At 48.9% G+C, this 24,480-nt stretch overlaps 1 protein-coding gene across 1 annotated transcript in view; it reads left to right on the top strand.

The window, feature by feature from the left end:
* Nucleotides 1-1,816: 1,816 nt before the first annotated feature.
* The window catches only part of MAP2K5 (mitogen-activated protein kinase kinase 5), a 330,503-nt gene continuing 307,839 nt past the window's right edge, over nucleotides 1,817-24,480 (top strand). The window contains exons 1-4 of the mRNA XM_077469109.1: nucleotides 1,817-2,064; nucleotides 3,977-4,025; nucleotides 12,160-12,227; nucleotides 17,603-17,672. Coding sequence (XP_077325235.1) covers nucleotides 1,819-2,064; nucleotides 3,977-4,025; nucleotides 12,160-12,227; nucleotides 17,603-17,672 — 433 coding nt within the window. The 5' untranslated portion in view covers nucleotides 1,817-1,818. The remainder of the gene's footprint in view (nucleotides 2,065-3,976; nucleotides 4,026-12,159; nucleotides 12,228-17,602; nucleotides 17,673-24,480) is intronic.

The raw sequence follows: 24,480 nt of genomic DNA, 5'->3' as shown, positions 1-24,480 counted from the left end.
GCTGGGTTCACACCACAGCGATGCGGGAACGCCGCAAATCCGCGGCGTTTTCCCGCATCGCACGACTCCCGCCGGCAGTTCACACTGCCCTATGCGAACGGCTGGGAGTGTCAATGAAATGTTAATGACACCCCCAGATCCGTCCGCATTTCGCAGTGCGATCTGCAGACTCGCACAGGAATCGGATCGCATGGTGTGAACCCCCATGCGATCCGATTCTGTTGCGGACCAAAAAAAGGGTCCCGTGCGAGTTTGCTGCGGGAGCGATGCGAATTCAGCCATACTATCTGTATGGCTGAACTCGCATCGCTACGGAGATCGGATGTGATTTGCACTGCAGTGCGGTGCGAATCACATCCGGATCTCCCCCCGCAGCAGTGTGAACCCGGCCTAATAGTACTGGAAAAAGCGTGGATTCATCAATGTCCTTCACAACTTAGTAACCAGGCACTTCTCAGGATGCCAGCTTGTTGGCCCTCCTCCGAAGAGTCCTCTCCTGGTCACTTCCACAAGCTGTGGTGCCCCTCCAAGCCGAGAGCACACCCGGACGCCTTGAATCTTCCTTCAGTTACTGCGCCTCGGACCAGCCGGATCCGAGACTCTGGAACAGACGGATCCCTACCCCAGACCAGGTGAGTCTATTGGGGTTAGCCAACTGAAGCATGTTGCGGAGCGACGAATGCTCCCGTGAACGGGACCCCTCGCGGGACTACCCCGGTCCAGAATCAGGAACAGACCGCCCGGGCCTCACAAACAAACCTAGAACACGTGACTTCCACATCTTAAGTACCCTTCCCCAGACTCCTCAGCGGGGCCCGACACACCCACTGATTGGCTCCGAGGAAGCCGATACCCAAAACGTCCAACCAGGCCTGGTTCTGAGCCTGTCATGTGCACCTCACTGTACACAAGACCAGGCAGAACTGTAACACAGCCCAGCCAAACTGATGTCAAAGTTAACCTACATAATTAACCCTCAGAATCCCATTATTGTCCTGAGGCAAAAACAAAATTTGTACATGACAAACACTTTGTCAAAAGTGTCACCGCTACACATAGCAGCTTACTGGAAAACACCCAGAGAGGTGACATCATCCTGTCTTGAACTTGTTGCTACGACGTTGCTAAGACACTCCTAGCTGTTAGCGCCCGTCCCCACCATCACAGGAACGCTCTCTTTATTTCTTTGATTCAAACCCCTTCACACGCACTTTCTCTCCCCCTGGTGCAGGAGCTCTGAGCTCAGTGTTTGGGAGCTCACGCCTGTGATGGTGGGGGTGAGCAATAACAGATATATATATATATGGGCTTGTTTACACATTTGAAGAGTGATCCACAGCAGAGAGAGTTTGATAGGCGGTGAGGAGGGTGTGTATATATATATATACTTGTTTACACATCTGAAGAGCGATCCACACCATTGGGGGTTTGATAGGCGGTGAGGAGGGTTGTGTCACTGCCAGTTTTAAACCCCGATAGCCATTTATGTGTTTCATAAAGCCTGACTAGAATTCTCCCAGAGATGGCATCATCCTACAATGCTTCGTTACTAGGGCGTTGCTAAGATTCTCCTAGCTGTTATGTTATTGCTCACCCCATATATATATATATATATATATATATATATATATATATATATTCAATCATATATTAGAACATTTTCTTCACATACAATGAGAGTTTGAAGGTTTTTATTTGTACTGAGACTAAACAAAGTCCAGGCATCAACCCCCCACGCACTGCCCAGCGCGTCTCTTTTATTTGCCCTACAGTAAAACGGCGCCCTGGCGTTCATATGACGCGTTGCCCCTTTCAAATATGGCGGCGCGTCCTTCTGCCCTTTTCTTCCCCGGGCTTCCGGCTCAGAACTCTTTGGTTCCTCCCGTCACTCTCAGTCCCCCGAACAATGTAACCCGGCGCCGGGCCGGGATGCTGTTACTGGGCTCCGAGCTCCCTCAGGACATGGACAGCCAGGCCCTGGTCATCCGGATCCGCATCCCTGACGGCGGCGCCGTGGACTGGACCGTCCAGCCGGCCACACAGCTCCTGTTCCGGGATATCCTGGTGAGGAAGGCCGCAGGGTGACGTAGAGACCTCGTCTGTGACGTCAACCCCCCCCCCCCCCCCCCCTGGATCCTCTGTGTTGTGTTTACTTGAGTCAGGTCAGGTCCGGGGGCTGGGCATGGCCTCCTGGGTGCTGTGCATCCTCTAAACCCTTCCCCCTGGACCCTGTGACAGAAAGACCTGGGGGGGGGGGGGGTCTTCTGTGTTCATGTTAGCTCGTTCTGTACTATTAGTTCCAGGTGATGGTGCCCCAGGCCCTGTGCACCCTCTAAACCTTTCCCATGGACCCTTCATTGTATCTTGTGGCATTACATGGGGGGGGGGGGGGGGGGGGAATTCTGTACTCGTATTACCTCCTTCTGTATCTGTATTGGCCCCTTCTATAATCATATCAGCTTCTTCTGTACTCATGTTAGCTCCGTACTTATATTACTTTGTTCTGTACACATATTAGATACTTCTGTACTCCTATTGGCTTCTTTCCTCCTTATATTACTCCGTGCACTCACATTGGTTTGTTCTGTACTCATATTAGCTTCCTCCATACTCCCATTAGCGTTTTCTGTCAACTTGTGTGCTTCTACTAGCTCCTCCTGTGCTCCTATTAGTTTATTAGCTCCTTCTGTACTCCTGTTAGCTCCTCCCGTGCTCCTATTAGCTCCTCCCGTGCTCCTATTAGCTCCTCCCGTGCTCCTATTAGCTCCTCCCATGCTCCTATTAGCTTCCTCCATACTCCCATTAGCTTCTTCTGTCCTTCTATTAAATTGTGTGCTCCTATTAGCTCCTTCCGTACTCCTATTAGCTTATTAGCTCCTTCTGTGCTCCTATTAGCTTATTAGCTCCTTCTGTACGCCTATTAGCTCCTGCCATACTTCTATTAGCTTCTTCCCTCCTTATATTACCTTGTGCACTCACATTGGTTTGTTCTGTACACATATTAGCTTCCTCCATGCTCACATTAGCTTCTTCTGTCCTTCTGTTAACTTGTGTGCTCCTGTTAGCTCCTTCCGTACTCCTATTAGCTTATTAGCTCCTTCCGTACTCCTGTTAGCTCCTTCCGTGCTCCTATTAGCTTATTAGCTCCTTCTGTACTCATATTAGCTTCCTCCATACTCCTATTAGCTCCTTCTGTACTCCTATTAGCTCCTTCCGTACTCCTATTAGCTCCTTCCGTACTCCTATTAGCTCCTTCCGTACTCCTATTAGCTCCTTCCGTACTCCTATTAGCTCCTTCTGTACTCATATTAGCTCCCACCGTACTTCTATTAGCTTCTTCCCTCCTTATATTACCTTGTGCACTCACATTGGTTTGTTCTGTACACATATTAGCTTCCTCCATACTCCCATTAGCTTCTTCCGTCCTTCTATTATCTTCCGTGCTCCTATTAGCGCTGTTGGTACTTGTATTGGGTTGTGTACTCATATTAGCTTCTTCTGTACTTGCCGAGTCTCACAAAAGTAAAAAATATTATATTTTTTTGGATATATTTTACAGCAGAAAGTAAAAAATATAATTTTTTTGTTTTTTAAATTATTGCTCTTTTTTTTTTTGTTTATAGCGCAAACAATATAAAACCGCAGAGGTGATCAAATGCCACCAAAATAAATCTCTATTTGTGGGCGCAGCGTCGTATGACCGCGCAATTGTCAGTGAAAGTAACGCAGTTCTGTATTGCAAAAAATGATCTGGGGGGGGGGGGGGGGGTAAAACCTTCCGGGGCTGAAGGGGTTAAAGAGGTGACTTGCAGGGACTCTCCATTTTTTATTTTTTTTGGAATGTATTTGAATAAAATCGATGTAGACGTTCTTCACACGGTGAGGTATTTGGGGATTTTTCCAGGATTAACAAAATGAATGTTTTTCGGCAACAAAAGTAAAACATCGCAGTCATTTTCTTGTGTTTCTTTTCTAGGATGTGATTGGCCAGGTCCTCCCCGACGCGACGACGACGGCGTTTGAATGTGAGAAGCTTGTTTGTGTTTCATCTTTTTTTTTCTTTGCAGTCTCTCCCATGCGTCACACTAGTAGGACGGATCTTATTTTTTTTTTTTTAAATAATTATAGCAGTTTGGATTATGGCTTTCCACCAATGTTTAGGCCCCGCCCCCCCCGGTCACACTTGTGCGACTTGTCATGAGATTGTGGACCCCAAAGTCGCACCTCATATTTTCCAACGAGGACTCTTCGTATCTGTGTGACTTATAGAGGAGCTCCAGTCTGGTGGGGGGGGGGGGGGGGAGTAGAAGGGTGCGAGCAAGTGGAGATTCCCCTCTTGGGTGGCGTTAAATTAGTTCCTGCACTGCTTTGGTCTGACTTTCTTGCGACTTGAGGGCCTTAGACTTCAATGTAAACCCTCAAAAGTCATAGCTACATGATATACGTGCAACTTGTGACCCTCCCCCATACCAGACCCTCCCCCATACCAGACCCTCGTCCCTACCAGACCCTTATCCAGGCCCTCGCCCCTACCAGACCCTTATCCAGGCCCTCGCCCCTACCAGACCCTTATCCAGGCCCTCGCCCCTACCAGACCCTTATCCAGGCCCTCGCCCCCTACCAGACCCTTATCCAGGCCCTCGCCCCTACCAGACCCTTACCCAGACCCTCGCCCCTACCAGACCCTCGCCCCTACCAGACCCTCGCCCCTACCAGACCCTTATCCAGACCCTCGCCCCCACCAGACCCTCGCCCCCACCAGACCCTCGCCCCTACCAGACCCTTATCCAGACCCTCGCCCCTACCAGACCCTTATCCAGACCCTCGCCCCCACCAGACCCTCGCCCCCACCAGACCCTCGCTCCTACCAGACCCTTATCCAGACCCTCACCCCTACCAGACCCTCGCCTGTACCAGACCCTTATCCAGCCCCTCGTCCCTACCAGACCCTCGTCCCTACCAGCCCCTACCAGACCCTCGCCCCTACCAGACCTTCGTCCATACCAGACCCGTATGTGAGCATGCAGCTCAGCAGGTCAGGAAAAGGGGGGGAGGGACAAGTGAGCACCACACCACCTGAGCCATACCAGGCCACATGCCCTCAACATGGAGGGGGGTGCTGATGGGGACAAGGGCCTCTTCCCCTACCAGACCCTCGCCCCCACCAGACCCTCGCCCCCACCAGACCCTCGCCCCCACCAGACCCTCGCCCCTACCAGACCCTTATCCAGACCCTCGCCCCTACCAGACCCTCGCCCCTACCAGACCCTTGCCTGTACCAGACCCTTATCCAGACCCTCGTCCCTACCAGACCCTCGTCCCTACCAGCCCCTCGCCCCTACCAGACCTTCGTCCATACCAGACCCGTATGCGAGCATGCAGCTCAGCAGGTCAGGAAAAGGGGGGGAGGGACAAGTGAGCACCACACCACCTGAGCCATACCAGGCCACATGCCCTCAACATGGAGGGGGGTGCTGATGGGGACAAGGGCCTCTTCCCCTACCAGACCCTCGCCCCCACCAGACCCTCGCCCCTACCAGACCCTTATCCAGACCCTCGCCCCTACCAGACCCTCGCCCCTACCAGACCCTCGCCCCTACCAGACCCTCGCCCCTACCAGACCCTCGCCCCTACCAGACCCTCGCCCCTACCAGACCCTCGCCCCTACCAGACCCTCGCCTGTACCAGACCCTTATCCAGACCCTTGTCCCTACCAGACCCTCGTCCCTACCAGCCCCTCGCCCCTACCAGACCTTCGTCCATACCAGACCCGTATGCGAGCATGCAGCTCAGCAGGTCAGGAAAAGGGGGGGAGGGACAAGTGAGCACCACACCACCTGAGCCATACCAGGCCACATGCCCTCAACATGGAGGGGGGTGTTGATGGGGACAAGGGCCTCTTCCCCACAGCCTTGGCTGATGGTTGTGGGGGATCTGTGAGCGGGGGGGCTTATCAGAAACTGCAGAACAGCTGTATTTATACTGAGATGAAATTACACACAGGTGGACTCTATTTACTAATCAGGTGACTTCTGAAGGCGATTGGTTCCACTAGATGTTAGGGGTATCGGAATAAAGGGGGGCTGAATTCAAAAGCCCCCCCACCCCCCACACTTTTCACATATTTTTTTTGTTTGTAAAGAAATTATGAAAATCATTTATCATTTCCTTCCACTTCAAAATGATGTGCCACTTTGTGTTGGTCTATCACATAAAATCCCAATAAAATACATTTACGTTTTTAGGTTGTAACATGACAAAATGTGGGGAATTTCAACATCACTTCAGTTGATTGGACAGGATTTGGAAAGCCACACACCTGTCTATAGAAGGTCCCACAGGTAACAGTGCATGTCAGAGCACAAACCAAGCCATGAAGTCCAAGAAATTGTCTGTAGACCTCCGAGACAGGATTGTATGGAGGCACAGATCGGGGGAAGGGTACAGAAACATTTCTACAGCATTGAAGGTTCCAATGAGCACAGTGGCTTCCATCATCTGTAAATGTAAGAAGTTTGGAATCACCAGGACTCTTCCTAGAGCGGGCCGAACGGCTAAACTGAACGATCGGGGGAGAAGGGCCTTAGTCAGTGAGGTGACCAAGAACCGATGGTCACTCTGGCAGAGCTCCAGCATTTCTCTGTGGAGAGAGGAGAACCTTCCAGAAGAACAACCATCTCTGCAGCCCTCCACCAATCAGGCCTGTATGGTAGAGTGGCCAGATGAATGCAGCAATGTACAGAGACATCCTTGATGAAAACCTGCTCCAGAGCGCTCTGGACCTCAGACTGGGGTGAAGGTTCATCTTCCAACAGGACAATGACCCTAATCACACAGCCAAGATAACAAAGGAGTGGCTACGGGACGACTCTGAGAATGTCCTTGAGTGGTCCAGCCAGAGCCCAGACTTGAACCCGATTGAACATCTCCGGAGAGATCTGAAAATGTCCGTGCACCGACACTCCCCATCCAACCTGATGGAGCTTGAGAGGTTCTGCAAAGAAGAATGGGAGAAACTGCCCAAAAATAGGAGTGCCGAGCTTGTAGCATCATATTCATCATACTCAACAAGACCTGAGGCTGTAATTGGTGCCAAAGGAGCTTCACCAATGTATTGAGCAAAGGCTGTGATACTTGTGTACGTGGGAGGAGTCGGTGATACTTGTGTACGTGGGAGGAGTCGGTGATACTTGTGTACGTGGGAGGAGTCGGTGATACTTGTGTACGTGGGAGGAGTCGGTGATACTTGTGTACGTGGGAGGAGTGGGTGATACTTGTGTACGTGGGAGGAGTCGGTGATACTTGTGTACGTGGGAGGAGTCGGTGATACTTGTGTACGTGGGAGGAGTCGGTGATACTTGTGTACGTGGGAGGAGTCGGTGATACTTGTGTACGTGGGAGGAGTCGGTGATACTTGTGTACGTGGGAGGAGTCGGTGATACTTGTGTACGTGGGAGGAGCCGGTGATACTTGTGTACGTGGGAGGAGCCGGTGATACTTGTGTACGTGGGAGGAGCCGGTGATACTTGTGTACGTGGGAGGAGCCGGTGATACTTGTGTACGTGGGAGGAGCCGGTGATACTTGTGTACGTGGGAGGAGCCGGTGATACTTGTGTACGTGGGAGGAGCCGGTGATACTTATGTACATGGGATTTTTTTTTCATTTTTTTATTTTTATTAAATTTGCAAAGATTTCAAACAAACTTCTCTCACGTTGTCATTATCGGGGATTGTAGAATTTTAAGGAAAATAATGAATTCAATCCATTTTGGAATAAGGCTGTAACATAACAAAATGTGGAAAAGGTGAAGCGCTGTGAATACTTTCCGGATACACTGTATAATCCTATAAGCAGCCCCAGCTACTCTACTGACAAGGGTAGTATGTTTGTATCATGAACTGCTATAGTGAAATCAGCGACTTTACTGCTGGAAATCGCAGAGCTTCTACTTTATTTTAGATGGATGAGCCTACATCGGAAGAAAAGGTTTCATGATGAAGGATTCGGAGGATGACCTTATGACCCCCACATTGATAAATAAAGATAATGACCTCCCACGTTCCAGCGTCTTTCATTAATCTTCTCTTGTGTGATTCCTCTGTGAGGTGACCAATGGAATCGCCGACACATAATATATCTTGGGGCAGATTATGTGTGACAGTCTTGTTGTGTCTATAGGGAGACCAGTTGCCACAGGACCCGTCTTGAGCGGTTCATTTGATTGCGCAGATTCGAAAAATCCGATCTGATCACTATAGTTCTCTGTGGGGTGAACCGTGTTGGTTACTTCGGCTGGTTTCACTCATCACCTTCCACCTGCTCTCTTCATAGCAATGAACAGTGGCGGCCCATCCATAGGGGGCACATGGGCGCCACCCCACTATCTGTGCGTCCGACCCCCTAATCTATATGCAGTGAGGGGGGCGGGTGTATTTGATTGTATAGAGCCTGAGGCCCTAATACAGGGGTCTCAAACTGGCGGCCCTCCAGCTGTTGAGGAAATACAAGTCCCGCCATGCCTCTGCCTGAGGGAGTCATGCTTGTAACTGTCAGCCTTGCAATGCCTCATGGGACTTGATTCGCAACAGCTGGAGGGCCACCAGTTTTAGACCCCTGCCCTAATAGGCTTAAAAAAAATGGTGGGCTCGGGGCGCAGAGCACTGCACTCCGAGCTCACCCAGCTGTGTGACAATAGCGAATGAATAATGACTATTGTCACACTGATTCTCCTCCCGGCCAATCAGATAGTGGGTCATTAGACCTGTCTCCTGATTTGGCCAAAAGGAGAAGCAATTCTATTGGGCTACGACAAGAAGGGATGAGAGGTGGATGCCACCGGAGGAGATGCAGGGGACGAAGCAGTCGCCCGGAGGGATGCGCTGCCCGCGGGTAATTGCAGGGCTCATTGATTGACCGCCCGGGGTGTGGGTTTGGACATGATTGACCCACCGGGAGGGGGGGCAGCGTGTGGATGATGTATGCAGCAGGCCTAACTGACCCCCTTGTGCCCCCCCCCCCGGTGGGTCAATATAATTTCAAATTTTAAGCCAAATGACCGGGCCACAGCTCATTGGCTGGCACTGACTACTTCCTTATAGATGTGGCTGGACAGGAGTGCAGAACTAAGCCGAGCCCTTCCTTCATCAGGACATGTAGGATGAGGTTCTTCATCGGGACACGCAGGATGAGGTTCTTCATCGGGACACGCAGGATGAGGTTCTTCATCGGGACACGCAGGATGAGGTTCTTCATCGGGACACGCAGGATGAGGTTCTTCATCGGGACACGCAGGATGAGGTTCTTCATCGGGACACGCAGGATGAGGTTCTTCATCGGGACACGCAGGATGAGATTCTTCATCGGGACACGCGGAATGAGGTTCTTCATCGGGACACACGGGATGAGGTTCTTCATCGGGACACACGGGATGAGGTTCTTCATCGGGACACGCAGGATGAGGTTCTTCATCGGGACACGCAGGATGAGATTCTTCATCGGGACACGTGGAATGAGGTTCTTCATCGGGACACGCGGGATGAGGTTCTTCATCGGGACACGCGGGATGAGGTTCTTCATCGGGACACGCGGGATGAGGTTCTTCATCGGGACACGCGGGATGAGGTTCTTCATCGGGACACGCGGGATGAGGTTCTTCATCGGGACACGCGGGATGAGGTTCTTCATCGGGACACGCGGGATGAGGTTCTTCATCGGGACACGCGGGATGAGGTTCTTCATCGGGACACGCGGGATGAGGTTCTTCATCGGGACACGCGGGATGAGGTTCTTCATCGGGACACGCGGGATGAGGTTCTTCATCGGGACACGCGGGATGAGGTTCTTCATCGGGACACGCGGGATGAGGTTCTTCATCGGGACACGCGGGATGAGGTTCTTCATCGGGACACGCGGGATGAGGTTCTTCATCGGGGCACGCGGGATGAGGTTCTTCATCGGGGCACGCGGGATGAGGTTCTTCATCGGGGCACGCGGGATGAGGTTCTTCATCGGGGCACGCGGGATGAGGTTCTTCATCGGGGCACGCGGGATGAGGTTCTTCATCGGGGCACGCGGGATGAGGTTCTTCATCGGGGCACGCGGGATGAGGTTCTTCATCGGGGCACGCGGGATGAGGTTCTTCATCGGGGCACGCGGGATGAGGTTCTTCATCGGGGCACGCGGGATGAGGTTCTTCATCGGGGCACGCGGGATGAGGTTCTTCATCGGGGCACGCGGGATGAGGTTCTTCATCGGGGCACGCGGGATGAGGTTCTTCATCGGGGCACGCGGGATGAGGTTCTTCATCGGGGCACGCGGGATGAGGTTCTTCATCGGGGCACGCGGGATGAGGTTCTTCATCGGGGCACGCGGGATGAGGTTCTTCATCGGGGCACGCGGGATGAGGTTCTTCATCGGGGGCACGCGGGATGAGGTTCTTCATCGGGGCACGCGGGATGAGGTTCTTCATCGGGGCACGCGGGATGAGGTGCTTCATCGGGGCACGCGGGATGAGGTGCTTCATCGGGGCACGCGGGATGAGGTGCTTCATCGGGGCACGCGGGATGAGGTGCTTCATCGGGGCACGCGGGATGAGGTGCTTCATCGGGGCACGCGGGATGAGGTTCTTCATCGGGGCACGCGGGATGAGGTCCTTCATCTGGGCACGCGGGATGAGGTCCTTCATCTGGGGGACACAACAATGCAAACCTTAGAGGATTTCTAATGCAAAAACTAAGCAAAATTTTAAGGTTTTGGTTTTATATAATTTAAAAATAATTGTGATTTGCTCTAAAACCATACATGCTTTGGTTGCTGTTGAATGTATCTTCCTGAGGTTCAGCTTTACATAACATTGTGACCGGGGCTGTGTATTGGTCATGAGGAACTGACCCATTTAACCAAGTCTAAGTAAACGAGATATGATGGCCTATCAGTTACCCAGCTTAATTCCCTTAATACATGGTAAGGCATGCCATCTGGGTCAGACGTTTTATCTAAATTTTACTTAGTTGTAACTTTACCTGTCCTGATGTTAGACAAGTAATATTGATTGGGGAGCCTTGGTTACATCTCCCACCATGTTATCCTTCACCAGCACCTTCTATAAATAAAAATACAAATATACATTTAAAGTGGACGTTTAGGTATGGCAAGGTTTACAAAGTTACAGGTCAACCAGTAATGGTCAGACATGATACAAGAGATGGTCAGAGACTGCAGGCCTGATGCAAGGGATGGTCAGAGACTGCGGACCTGATGCAAGGGATGGTCAGAGACTGCGGACCTGATGCAAGGGATGGTCAGAGACTGCGGACCTGATGCAAGGGATGGTCAGAGACTGCGGACCTGATGCAAGGGATGGTCAGAGACTGCGGACCTGATGCAAGGGATGGTCAGAGACTGCGGACCTGATGCAAGGGATGGTCAGAGACTGCGGACCTGATGCAAGGGATGGTCAGAGACTGCGGACCTGATGCAAGGGATGGTCAGACTGCGGACCTGATGCAAGGGATGGTCAGAGACTGCGGACCTGATGCAAGGGATGGTCAGAGACTGCGGACCTGATGCAAGGGATGGTCAGAGACTGCGGACCTGATGCAAGGGATGGTCAGACTGCGGACCTGATGCAAGGGATGGTCAGAGACTGGGGACCTGATGCAAGGGATGGTCAGAGACTTGGGACCTGATGCAAGGGATGGTCAGAGACTGCAGACATGCTGCAGGAGGTTGTGAACATGCTTATAGGAGTTGTTTAAGACTGGTCCCTATTGAATGAAGACATATTACACAAGACTGCTATAACAGAGCAAAAGGTAAAAAAAACGACAGTAATTGGTATCTGCAGGGACCCTGAGGGCCGCACAAAGTGTCAAAGGGCCGAGCCACAGGTTGGGCACCGGGGTATACGCCATACTTTGGGATACCCGGAAAACCTGGACATTACTGTTGTAGGCACCGCTATTCTAGTGATCGCAGTTTGCTGGAGAGGAGGGGGCACTTCTCGGGTATTCTTGTTGTTGGGCTTTAAAATGTTAGTTCACTTTTTCAGAAAAAAGGAAAAGGTTGAACCTACACCATACAACCTACACCATACACTCGGTGATGTTTTGTATGTATAAGGTGAGATAATAATTGGACCATTTTATTACTTACTGTAGATGAGGATGAGGACGGGGATCGGATCACGGTGAGAAGTGATGAAGAGATGAAGGCTATGCTGTCCTATGTAAGTAATCTCTGCATGGTAAAAGCTGTTCTATAAATGACAGGATTTGCTCTATCCAGGGGGGATACACTTTTTATTTTTATTTTTTTTTTTTTATTCCCACCCCACCTAAACATCCTCCTAGCCATCCTCCTAGCCCTTTTTTCCCCCTTGGCTTGTAAAGCCAGATATACTCACCCGAGTCCATATAAAAAATCCGGGCACCCTGGTAAATCGGCAAATATGGATATAGTTTTTATTACAAAACGGTGAGATACAGCTAAGTAGCAAGCCAATCCTTTCAGACGATAGGCAGGCATAATGGACGAAACGCGCTGGCCTTCCACTCTCTCATCGACATTGAATGTTTTCTTTTGGTGGTATTTTAATCACTGTCTTTGTTTTCTGTTATACACTTTTATAAATAAGTAATTGTTCTCCTTCACTGATGTGTGCCAATGAGGCTGCACTGACAGGCACTGATGAGGGGACACTGGGCACTGATAGGTGACACTGATAGGCGACACTTGTGGGCACAGATGAGGTGGTACTGATAGGCACTGATGGGTGGCACTGAGGCGGCACTGATGGGCGGTACTTGTGGGCACTGATAGGTGGCACTGATAGGTGGCACTGATAGGTGGCACTGATGGGCGTCACTTGTGGGCACTGATGGACGCTGATGAGGCAGCACTGATGGACACTGAATGAATGATTTATATAATGCTGCAAATGCAAACTGAATCTCCTCAAGGCGTTGGTCTGTCCTGTGTTGTTCTGCTTCTTAGAAGTGGTGGGTCTTGAGTTTTTTTCTGAAGGCCTGATGGTTTTCTTCCATGCGGATGTTCGTGGGTAGAGCGTTCCATAGCCGTGGTTCTTGGACTGCGAATCTTCGTTCTCCCTTAGATTTGTAGCGGGACTTGGGGATGAGGAGCCGGTTTTGGTTAGTTGATCGGAGGTTGGGATTGGGTATGTAGTGTTTTATTTTCTCACATAGGTATTGAGGAGCGTTTCCTTGTGTACATTTTGTGGGTGAGGCAGAGGGTCTTGAATGTGATCCTATTCTTTACCGTTAGCCAATGGAGGGTCCTTAGGGATGGGGAGATGGATTCCCAGGGTTTCTTTCCCGTGAATAGTGACACTGAGAGGCGGCACTTGTGGGCACTGAGAGGCGGCACTTGTGGGCACTGAGAGGCGGCACTGATGGACATTGATGAGGCGGGACTGATGGGCAGCACTTGTGGGCACTTATGGACACTGAGGTGGCACTGATGGACACTGATAGGTGGCAAGTGTGGGCACTGATAGGTGGCACTGATAAGCAGCATATATGGACACTGATAGGCGGCACTGGTGGGCGGCACTTGTGGGTACTGGTAGGTGACACTGATGGGGCGGCACTTGTTACAAAGTTACATAGTTAGTAAAGTTGACTAAAGACACCAGTCCATCCAGTTCAACCTGAGTGAGTGTCTACAATTGTCCCTATCCCTGTACATTGCACACTCACATCAGTCCCTACCCTCAAGGAGCCCACAATCCAAGGTCCCCATTCATATACTAGGGCCAATTCTGGACAGAAGCCAATTAACCTACCTGCATGTCTTTGGAGTGTGGGAGCAAACCAGAGTATCCGGAGGAAACCCACGCAGGTACAGGGAGAATATGCAAACTCCAGGCAGGTAGTGTCGTGGTTGTGATTCAAACCAGCGACCCTTCTTATTGCAAGGTGAGAGTGCTAACCACTACACCACTGTGCCGCCCTCTTGTGGGCACTGATGAGGAAACACTGATGCGGCGGCACTGATGGGCACTCATAGATTACACTGATAGGCAGCACTAATGAGAAGGCTCTGATGGGCACTGACTGGCATCACTGATGGGCACTGAAAGACAGGACTGACAGGGCTGCACTGATAAGAGCACTGATTGTCAGTGCAGATGTCCCCACTGAGAAATGCCGCTGATCGGCTCCCCTCTCCTCACGTTCTGTCAGCGCGAGGAGAGGAATGCCGATAACCGTCATTTCCTACATACACTGTGATTAGACACAGCTGACCACATGGTAAAGAGCCTATGTCATGTTTACCGTGATCAGTGATGTGGCGTCAGAGGGACACAGTGTACCACCGATCGCTGCGCTCCCTCAGGGGGCGTGCACAAGCAGCTTGTTCTGAAGGACGGCGTCCAGTAAGAACGGTAAAGCCACCGCCCTGCCGTCATTCATCTATAAGCCGGACGGGAAGGTGTTAAGCTTCGATCACGTGATGCCGCAAACCACCATGTGTTTTCATCTGTTTGCTTCCAGCTTGGGTCCTCCTACAGGTGTCCACGTCGGTTCCTATAGACTGAAGTCCCTAAGAAAACCACCCATTATAATCATGGCGGCTCATTTAGGACACACCAGCAGCCTGGATAGCAAGGCTGTAAAAGGTGGAGACGTTGCACGCTTGCGGTTTCCCGGTCTTTCCTAGAATATAATGTGCTCTTCCCATGTACCTGAATGTAGTCCTGTACATCTCTATTCATTTGTCATTGCCGGATCCCGAAGATACAAATGGTCTCTTATGACTTTAAGGGTTGAGGTCTCGCTTGATGTTTTTAGTGTGAACAGTACATTAGGAATAATCTCTCTTAATGACTTGTGCATTAGGTATTGTGTCGGATAAATGAACTATCAATTTCTTAGCTTTTTTTTTATTCAGTACTTAAAGTTACGGCTCATTGGTAATTAACCCCCTCCAGGCTGTCAGCTACGTCTCTTCCTCATTCTGAAGGGATTGCACATTCCCTACCGGTCTGTAACCAACTGGAATCTATTAGTGATATTCATGTGGGCCTACATAATACGGGAAGCAGGGGTGTGTGTGTGTGTGTGTGTGTGTGTGTGTTTTTATACACACACATCGTAACATCATCTTTCACATTAAAACAAAAAAAAAATTGGGCTAACTTTTACTGTTTTGTTTTTTTATTCATTGAAGTGTATTTTTTCCCCAAAAAATTGCATTTGAAAGACCGCTGGACAAATGCAGTGTAACATAAAATATTGCAGCAATTTGACATTTTATTCCCTAGGGTCTCTGCTAAAATATATATATAATGTTTGGGGGTTCCAAGTAATTTTCTAGCAAAAAATATTGATTTTAACTTAACAAACAAGTGTCCAGAAAAAGATTTAGACTTCAAGTGGTTAAACTTCCCGCATTTAGGCTCGGTTCACACAGGGGCGACTTGTCCAGGCGACTTCGCCGCCTGACAAGTCGCCCCCATTCTGTACTACGGAACCGTTCTAATAGGAGCGACTCGAGTCGCTCCGACTTAGAAAAAAGGTTCCTGTACTACTTTTGCGGCGACTTCGGGCGACTTGCATTGACTTCTATACAGAAGTCGTTTTGCAAGTTGCCGCTGAGGTCGCGGCAGGTCGCGGCGCTGCAAGTCGTGCCGCGTCCTGTGTGAACCGAGCCTTACACCTTGTTAAAAACTTGGCAGACTGCCTGGATTTTTTTTTCTTTACACACAGAAGTTTATCCCTTTGATCTAAGAAGGAAGAGTTAGTTACAATGTTTCATTTTAAAAACTTGGCTGACTGCCTGCATGTTTTCATTTGACAGCTGAGTGAGCAGATATGTCACAGGCACTGGATGTCCAGAATGTCATCAAATCTCCTGTCCTTTTTAAGGCCTTTTTTAATTTTGGAAACCAAGCCAAAATCTGCAGGATGATAAAGTCAGAGGATTAAAGTAGTTGTTCAAGTTTCAGAATTGATTCCTGTTACCTGTTTTGTTGGTGAAAATCCCCATGCATGGGCAGCTAATTCTGTTGAACTTTAACCACTTGAAGACCAGGCCTTTTTCTGACACTGCTCACACATATATGTAAAAATCAGAACCCTCAATCATATCATATTTTTAAAGCAGAGGCCGCTGAGAATATCTAAATGGTGGGTCTTGCAATTTTTTTTTTTTTATGTCAAACGGTATTTGCGCAGCAGTTTTTTTTAAACGCACTTGTATTGAGTTTTTGTGCATTAAAATTAAATTTAATACCCAATTGTATAAGGCCCCTTTCACACTGGGGCGGTGCGGGCATCGGCGTTAAAGCACCGCTATTTTTAGCTGCGCTTTACCATCGTTTTAGCGGCAGTATGCGGCCGCTAGCGGGGTGCTTTTAACACAAAAAGGCTTAAAACCGCCCGCAAAGCGCAGTAAAGCTGTGCTGCCCCATTGATTTCAATGGGTAGGAGTGGTGAATACACCGCTCCTTCACCGCTCCAAAGATGCGGCTAGCAGGACTTTTTTTTCACTGTCCTGCTAGAGCACCGCTCCAGTGTGAAAGCCCTCTGAGAAAGGGGCCGGTTTTTTCAGGCGCTATTTTGATCGCTGTAGCGCCTGAAAAACGCCCCAGTGTGAAAGGGGCCTAAAAGATATTACGTTGAGTAAATGGGTACCAAACTTGTTAACTGCTTAAATCGAAGGTCTGTCCACTGCTGCAAAAATTAAAAGCCAGCAGCTAGCTGCACATACTGTACACATACTGCAGCTGCTGACTTTTAATAATCGGCCACTTACCTGTCCCGGAGTCCGGCGATGTCAGCAGTGCAGCTGATGTTTCCATCAGCTGTCGGGTGCTACCGCCTTCATTGTGAGTAAGGGAACCCGGCTGCGCATGCACAAGGCTCCGCTCCTCTCTCCTACTGGCCCCGCGGCCGGGGAGGGAGGAGGAAGGAGCCCCAGCGATGAAGCAAATACCCACAGGTGAGGCTCCCGGAAGTGGGGACAGGATACCTGTGAAAGACAGGTATCCTGTCCCAACTCCCCTCTGAAAGGTACCAAATGTCGCACCGGAGGGGGGGGAGGAGTACAACCAGCGGAAGCTCCTACTTTTGGGTGGAACTCCGCTTTAAGGACCGCCCCACGTACATATACTGCAGCAAGGGGCAAAATCACGTACCTGTACAATGATTGCTTTCTTCGGCTCTCAGGGATGTGCATGGGCGCCGCTGCTGTGATTGGACGCAGCGGGAGCCAATCGGTGGGCCCAGCCACTCGTAATCGCTAGAGAGACAGAACGCCGGTCTGCCTATGTAAACAATTGTCAGTTAAAGCGACGCAGCGCCGTATCGCAAAAAATGGTCTGGTCATTAAGGGGATAAATCTTTCCGGGGCTGAAGTGGTTAAAGCATTCACACAGTCTGGTCTCAGTCTCCGAAGTGTAGCCATGCAGATCCGGCCATCCCTGCTGCTGATGATTCCTGACACCTGCCTTCTGGTATTTGTCCAGTACAGGGACCAGCACAGGGAATGCAGAACCGGTAAGAAATGTCACCAAATGATAATGCTGTGATAAGCCAGTTTGTACTGTGGTCTCCATTCTTTGTTTTCTCCTCCTTGCAGTATTGCAGCATGGTCCTGGAGCAGCAAGGGAGCAGTCCACTGGTGGAGCCTCTTCAGATCTACCCTCGTGGTAAGTTCTGATGTATTGGTAGGTCTCAATTTTATGGTATGAAAATTCTAGTTCAGAGGGTGGATGTATGTATGTGGAAGAAACCATTGTCTGACTGTGCAGATCATGTGCAGGACTGTTATCTTGGGATACCAATAATTTTTGCTTTAGGTATTGGGCTGATGGTTAAGGCGATACGTTTTTTTTTTCCGTTTTTAGTTCAGTGTTTGCATTAAGTGAACTTCTAAAGGTTAATTTTCAGTGTTAGGTTAGAGCAGGGGTCTCCAAAGTCCAGGCCTGCTAGTACATTTTACCCAGCTCACAAGCAGAGTCCTGAGACTCGCTGCACTGCTGGTCTCCACTTGCCACTGCACTGTCATTAACCCACCAACCTGCAGGGCAAGTTCCTGCGACCCGCCAACAAAGCCCACCGCCCCCGTGCCTTACTGTGGAGTTGGTCGCTAGGACTGCTGGCATCCTAGCAACCAGTGATGTCCAATGATGGCACGTCCCAGCTCTTGTCTGTGGTTTAAATCTGTGTCCCTTCCACTTACAGTGTGCTTGTGTAACAGGGGAGCGGGAGCTAGGAGGTGCAGCACACACTAACGTAAGAGAAAGATGTGCGCTGGGCATAAAAGTGCGGGGAGAATGATGGGGAGACTCTGATGGGGCACAAATGTTGGGGAGACTCTGATGGGGACATAGATGTTGGGGAGACTCTGATGGGGGACACAGATGTGGGTGATACTCTGTAAACTTCCCCTTACATCTGTATCCCCATCAGAATCTTCCTGTACCTCTTAGTCCCCATTGAATACCCCCCTAAATCTGACATCTTTCATAAATAAATAATTTTTTTGGCCCACAAATGTGCAAAATATGTGATGTATCCCTTGTAACGTTTTGCCCTGATCACTTGATGATGGTGTAGGAGAGACATGTCCTCTGCCCTGAACCATTGATTATGGCATAGGATAGGCAGGACACCTGCTCTGACCCCATGATGATGGTGTAGGATAAGCGCACCACCTGCTCTGATCCCATAATAATGGTATGGGGTAGGCATGTCCCCTGCCCTGATCCCACGATGATTGTGCAGGATAGGAACATCCTGCCCTGATCCCATGATGATGGCGTAGGATAAGCTCACCACCTGCACTGATCCCATAAGGATGGTGCAGGATAGGCACATCCCCTGCCCTAATACCATGATGATGATGATGTAGGATAGGTACATCCTTCTGCCCTGATCCCATAATGATGGTACAGGATAGGCACCTTCCCTGTCCTAATCTTGTGAAGATCGTTTAGGATAAGTGTACTATATGCCCTGATCCCATGATGAAGGTTTCTGATAGGCACATCCCCTGTTCTGATCTTATGATGGTTTAGGATAGGCATGTTCCCTACCCTACTGTTTAGCATATTTCCCTTCAGACACACTTTACTCTTTCACAATAAATCTAAAAAGATAACCTCAAGGAAACATGGAGGGGATTACCCAAGACATGGGACCTGGAAGCTAGTGACTTCCACCTTCCATAGGGGTCCCACAGGTATGGCTCGTACTTCCACTGGTCCAAGCTGGCCCATCGTAACTCTGTAAGAATTGCTATACCTGGAATTCAGGTTTAAACTAAAAGGAGCAGTGGCAATGAGAAGGGGGAGAGGGTGGGGGGGGGGGGAGGGTTTGCTCTGAAATGTTGTGCTGTATAAGGATTTGAAATCTGTTACTAGAGCCCGGTGATTTGAAAGTGTTCAGCGTTAACCCCTTGTGCCCTTTTTCATTATCGGAAGTCACCGGCTGATCACATATGATGTATAGCAAGTTAGTGAAGCTTTGTATATGTGGAGCCTAAAGGTCCATTCAGTCATTCAAAGGCGTCACAGTGTGCGACAGATCATCAATGAAGCCTCTGCATTCAGCCTTGAAACCACATTTAGATCATTTTTTTCCAGATCATTTCTTATAAGAGATTTAGCGACACTAGAATTTAAACAATGCCGTCTCCAAGGGCTCTTCTTAACCGCTCGACTGCCAAAATGTTAGATTGGAGGAAATGTAGAAGAGAGGATAGGCATGGACTCCGGGTCTTTGTGTAGGAAAAAAAAAAATGCTCAACCAAAAAAAAAAAATCTAGTAAAGGTTATCAACTTATCTTCCAATAAATATCAGTGCAAATTAAGGGTAATTTATGGATTTGTTTAAATTGTACAGCCAGCTTGTTCATTGCAGAGGCCAAATACTGCGGATTTATAATCCAAGAAAACACGATCCAGTCCGTGCTTTGTTGTCCCAAAGAGAACAAAATGAGGCAAGAAGAACTTTTCTGACTACATCTATGATTTATAATAGTAAAGCAATCTAGAAAAGCAGAATTTTCTAGGTGCTATATATTCCAAATAGGTTTTAATGACATATATATATATATATATATATATATATATATATATATATATATATATATATAGCAAGGGATTAAATACTTTTCCCCTCGCTGTGTGTGTGTGTGTGTATGTATATATATATATATATAATACACACACACACACACACACACACACACACACACACACACACACCGTACGTTGCAAAGGTTTTTGGCAGGTGCAAAGAAATGCTGTAAAGGTGAGAATGATTTAAAAAAAATATATATATATTTATTTGTTTATTTTTTATCAATTTACAAAATACAGATTGAGCAAACAGAAGCAAGATTTAACTCAAGTCAATATTTGGTGTGACCGCCCTTTAGCTTCCAACTAGCATCAATTCTTACACTCGCACACTTTGTACACTTGCACAGTCAGGGATTTTATAAGATTTTATAGGATTATGCCCCATACACACGATGAGATTATCGGACGAATGAACGTCCGTTTTTTATTGCATGCTAATCTCAGATCGAATCTGATGAGTTTACTAAAGTCACGAAAATTCCCGCACGACATAAAAAAAATTTGTACGTGATGTCATGTGTTGTAATGCATTTGTATTGCATTTTCGAACGATAGCTGTACTGATTACACGAAAATCGTACGATCTAGCATCGTACGAAAAAAATTTCCGTGCACGTCCGATAGAATAATATCGGATGTACTGTTCGAATCGGCTCTCGAAAGCTCTGTACTAACGATCCGATTATCGTACGATCGCATCGAAAGCGGTATTTTCCGTACGATTTTCGTATCGTGTGTACGGGGCATAAGAGTCAGGTGTATGATTAACCAATTATACCAAGCAGATGCTAATGCTCATCAGGTTCATATGTAGGTGGAATTGCAGCCATTAACTTGTCTATGGTGATTTTTAAGTCACAAAGTTTGGCGCCATTCCACGAGCGTGTGCAAATTTGAAGTGTGACGTATTAGGTATCTGTTTACTCGGTGTAACATCATCTGCTCCCCATTCACATGGGGTCACCATGTGACATCACCCGGTGACCCCCCGCCCCTTGTCCCTATATAAGTCGCCGCACAACGCGTCCCCAGCATTGCGGCCGTAGAGAGCGTTGTGTCAACATCGGAAGAAGGAAGAAGAAGAAGCAGAAAGTTGCGGCGACAGAAGACCGGGCCAACGTTAGTAAAAGAGCTGGAAGAATAAAGCGGAGGCCCGGCAAGAAGAACCGAAGAGCGGGATAAAACACCCGAAGACCGGGACAAGACCCCCGAAGTCAGAATAAGACGGCGGCGGTGACCAAGAAGAAAGCCGGGCTCCTCCGCTAGTAAAAGAGCTAGCAAAAGAGCAGAAGATATCAGAGGAGTCTGGCAAGAAGACCCCCGAAGACGGAAGAAGAGAAGACCACCGGAGCTGTCTAATAAAGTATTTTAAAAAACTGTGTTGTGTTTTTTTTTCTGTACACTTTTTTTTTACCAGGTGAATGGGTAGGGGGACAATGTACCCCATACTCATTCACATAGGGTAGGGGGCCAGAATCTGGGGGCCCACTTATTAAGGGGTCTCCTGGATTCTGATAAGCCCCCCCGCCCGCAGACCCCGACAACCAACGGCCAGGGTTGTCGGGAAGAGACCTTGTCCTCATCAACATGGGGACAAGGTGCTTTGGAGTGTTGAGGGCACGCGGCCTGGTATGGCTCGGGGGGGGGGGGGGGCGCTCGCTCCTCCCCACCCCTTTCCCTGACCGGCTGGGCTGCGTGCTTAGATAAGGGTCTGCTATGGACTTTGGGGGGCCCCCACACCATTTTTTCGGCGTGGGGGTCCCCTTTAAATCCATACCAGGTGACGGGGCTAGTGAGGTGTCAATCTCGCCGATGGAGGCGGCAACATTGACTTCCTGTGCTAGTCCTGTCTACCTGGAGCCACATTCAAAATGAATGGACTTTACTCCATATGTGGGCAAGTCCGTTCATTTCAAAAGTCCGGCGGACTCCCGCCATAGTCCGCCGGGTATTTCCACCGGACCTAGTCTGATGGAAAATTCCGGTTGTGTGTGGGCAGGTCCGCTCGTTCGGGAAAGTCCGGCGGACCTCCGCTGCAAATCGATCATGTGTATGCGCCATTAGGGTTTCCAACCACTTTTAAGAACTATCCTTCGTGTAAAGAAGAACAAGGAATCCTGGAAGTGATGGTAGGATTCAGTGTGACAGCGCTGTAAATAAGCAAATAAAACAAAAAGGAGTAATCCCAACAGTGAAAGTAAGTGAACTACAACACAAAATAATATGTGAAAAATTGATCAACATAAAAAACCCCAGTGTAGGTGCTTGTGAAATCCACCTCTCAAAGACAGTGCACCTACACCACATGGAATGCGAGCTTACCAAAAGACAAGATTTAGTAAACCTGCGGCTAATTTACCCAGCCAGAGCCTCTATCCGGGGCGATGTTGGAAATCCACGGGAAGGGCAACTGGAATAAGAAGCCAAAACGACCGGGGAGACTCGAGCATCAACCACCAGGACGGTGGATCAGACGGTACCGAGAAAAGCAAGAAGATTCTCCATAGTGTAAAACATAAAGGTTTATTTAAAAGTAATAAAATTTCACTTACATGAAAGTGGAGATAACGATCATAGAGAAACAGCCGCCCGGCTTGCGAAAACCTGTCCGCTAGATGGGTGCGATGACGTCGGCACGTCAAACTCCCCTGGAAGAGGAAGAGATGGTTTTGCTTCCACAAGGCCCTGATCTCTACATCATGGAGTCTGCCTGGGATGACATGAAGAGACAGAAGGATTTGAGACTGCCGACATCCACAGAAGATCTGTGCTTAGTTCTCCCAATGAGTTTGGAACAACCTAGCTGCCGAGTTCCTTCAAACACTGTGTGCAAGTCTACCTAGAAGAACTGATGCTGGTTTGAAGGTCACTAGTGGTCACACGAAATATTGATTGGATTTGGATTTTTCCTTCTGTTTGCTCTCTTTGTGTTTTGTAAATTGACAAAAATATACAAATAAAAGAAGATATTGCTACCAAAAGGCATCCTCTGTACTCTTCCATTAGATACCGTATTTATCGGCGTATAACACGCACTTTTTTCCCCTTAAAAGCAGGGGAAAATTGTGGGTGCGTGTTATACGCTGATCCCCGAAATTCTGAGCCTCTGGGCGGCTTTCAGCCGCCTTTGGCTCTTCAAGGCGACTTTCGGCCGCCTTCGGCCATTATCGGCGGCTTTCGGCCGTCTTCGGCCGTTCTCGACAGCTTTCGGCCGCCTTCGGCTCTTCTCGGTAGCTTTCGGCCGTTCTCGGCAGCTTTCGGCCGCCGAGAAGAGGCGAAGGCGGCCGAAAGCTGCCGAGAATGGTCGAAGGCAGCCGAAAGCTGGTGAGAAGAGCCGAAGGCGGCCGAAAGCTGGCGAGAAGGGCCGAAGGCGGCTGGAGGCCCGCCGAGAACTACCGCATGCCGCCGAGATACACATCCGGCTCTGTATCTCGGCGGCGGCATTTAAAAAAAATAAAATAGACACGGCTGCAATGGGGGACAAGACTGCATAAGGCTGCAATGGTGGACACGGCTGCATAAGGCTGCAATGGTGGAGAAGGCTGCATAAGGCTGCAATGGTGGAGAAGGCTGCATAAGGCTGCAATGGTGGACAAGGCTGCATAAGACTGCAATGGTGGACAAGGCTGCATAAGGCTGCAATGGTGGACAAGGCTGCATAAGACTGCAATGGTGGACAAGGCTGCATAAGACTGCAATGGTGGACAACGCTGCAATGGTGGACAAGGCTGCAGATGACACTGATGGGCATATAAATGTAAGTTTTTTTTTTTTTTTTTTTTCCCCTTAAACTTCCCTTCTAAACTTGGGGTGCGTGTTATACGCCGATAAATACGGTAGTTATGCTTTTTGAGCTAGAACACTTGAAGTAACTTCACAAAATTTTACATCAGGTAAGTGCGTATTACAGTCGTAGAGATTGCCCAAATACAGCCAACCTCCGGGAATTATACACATTACATTGGTAACGGCAAAAGACCTTGGGAGAGACTTGGTAAAACTGGAGCACTTTGGAATCTGGTGCAGCTGTGCGTAGTAGCCAATCGGCTTCTAAGTTCAGCTTATTCAATTAAACTTTGACAATAAAACCTGGTAGCTGATTGGTTTATGTGCAGAGCTGCACCATATTTTGCTTGCTTAACCTCCCTGGCGGTACGATTATTTCGGATTTTAGGTGCTAAAAGCGGTACAATTATTTTGCATGAAAATTTGGTGTTTTATATTGTAGTCCTGTAATTCTTAGCAATAACTCACTTAAAGAGGTTGTAAAGGTTCATTTTTTATTTTCTAAATAGGTTCCTTTAAGCTAGTGCATTGTTGGTTCACTTATCTTTTCCTTCGATTTCCCTTCTAAATGTTTTTTTTTCTT

This window comes from Lithobates pipiens, unplaced genomic scaffold (assembly GCF_037356315.1).
Source record: "Lithobates pipiens isolate NorthernLeopardFrog02 unplaced genomic scaffold, aLitPip1_a1.2 Scaffold_8, whole genome shotgun sequence".
Classification (NCBI taxonomy): Eukaryota; Metazoa; Chordata; class Amphibia; order Anura; family Ranidae; genus Lithobates; species Lithobates pipiens.
Note: the sequence above shows the minus strand (reverse complement) of the source record. Positions and strands in the feature narration are given on the sequence as shown.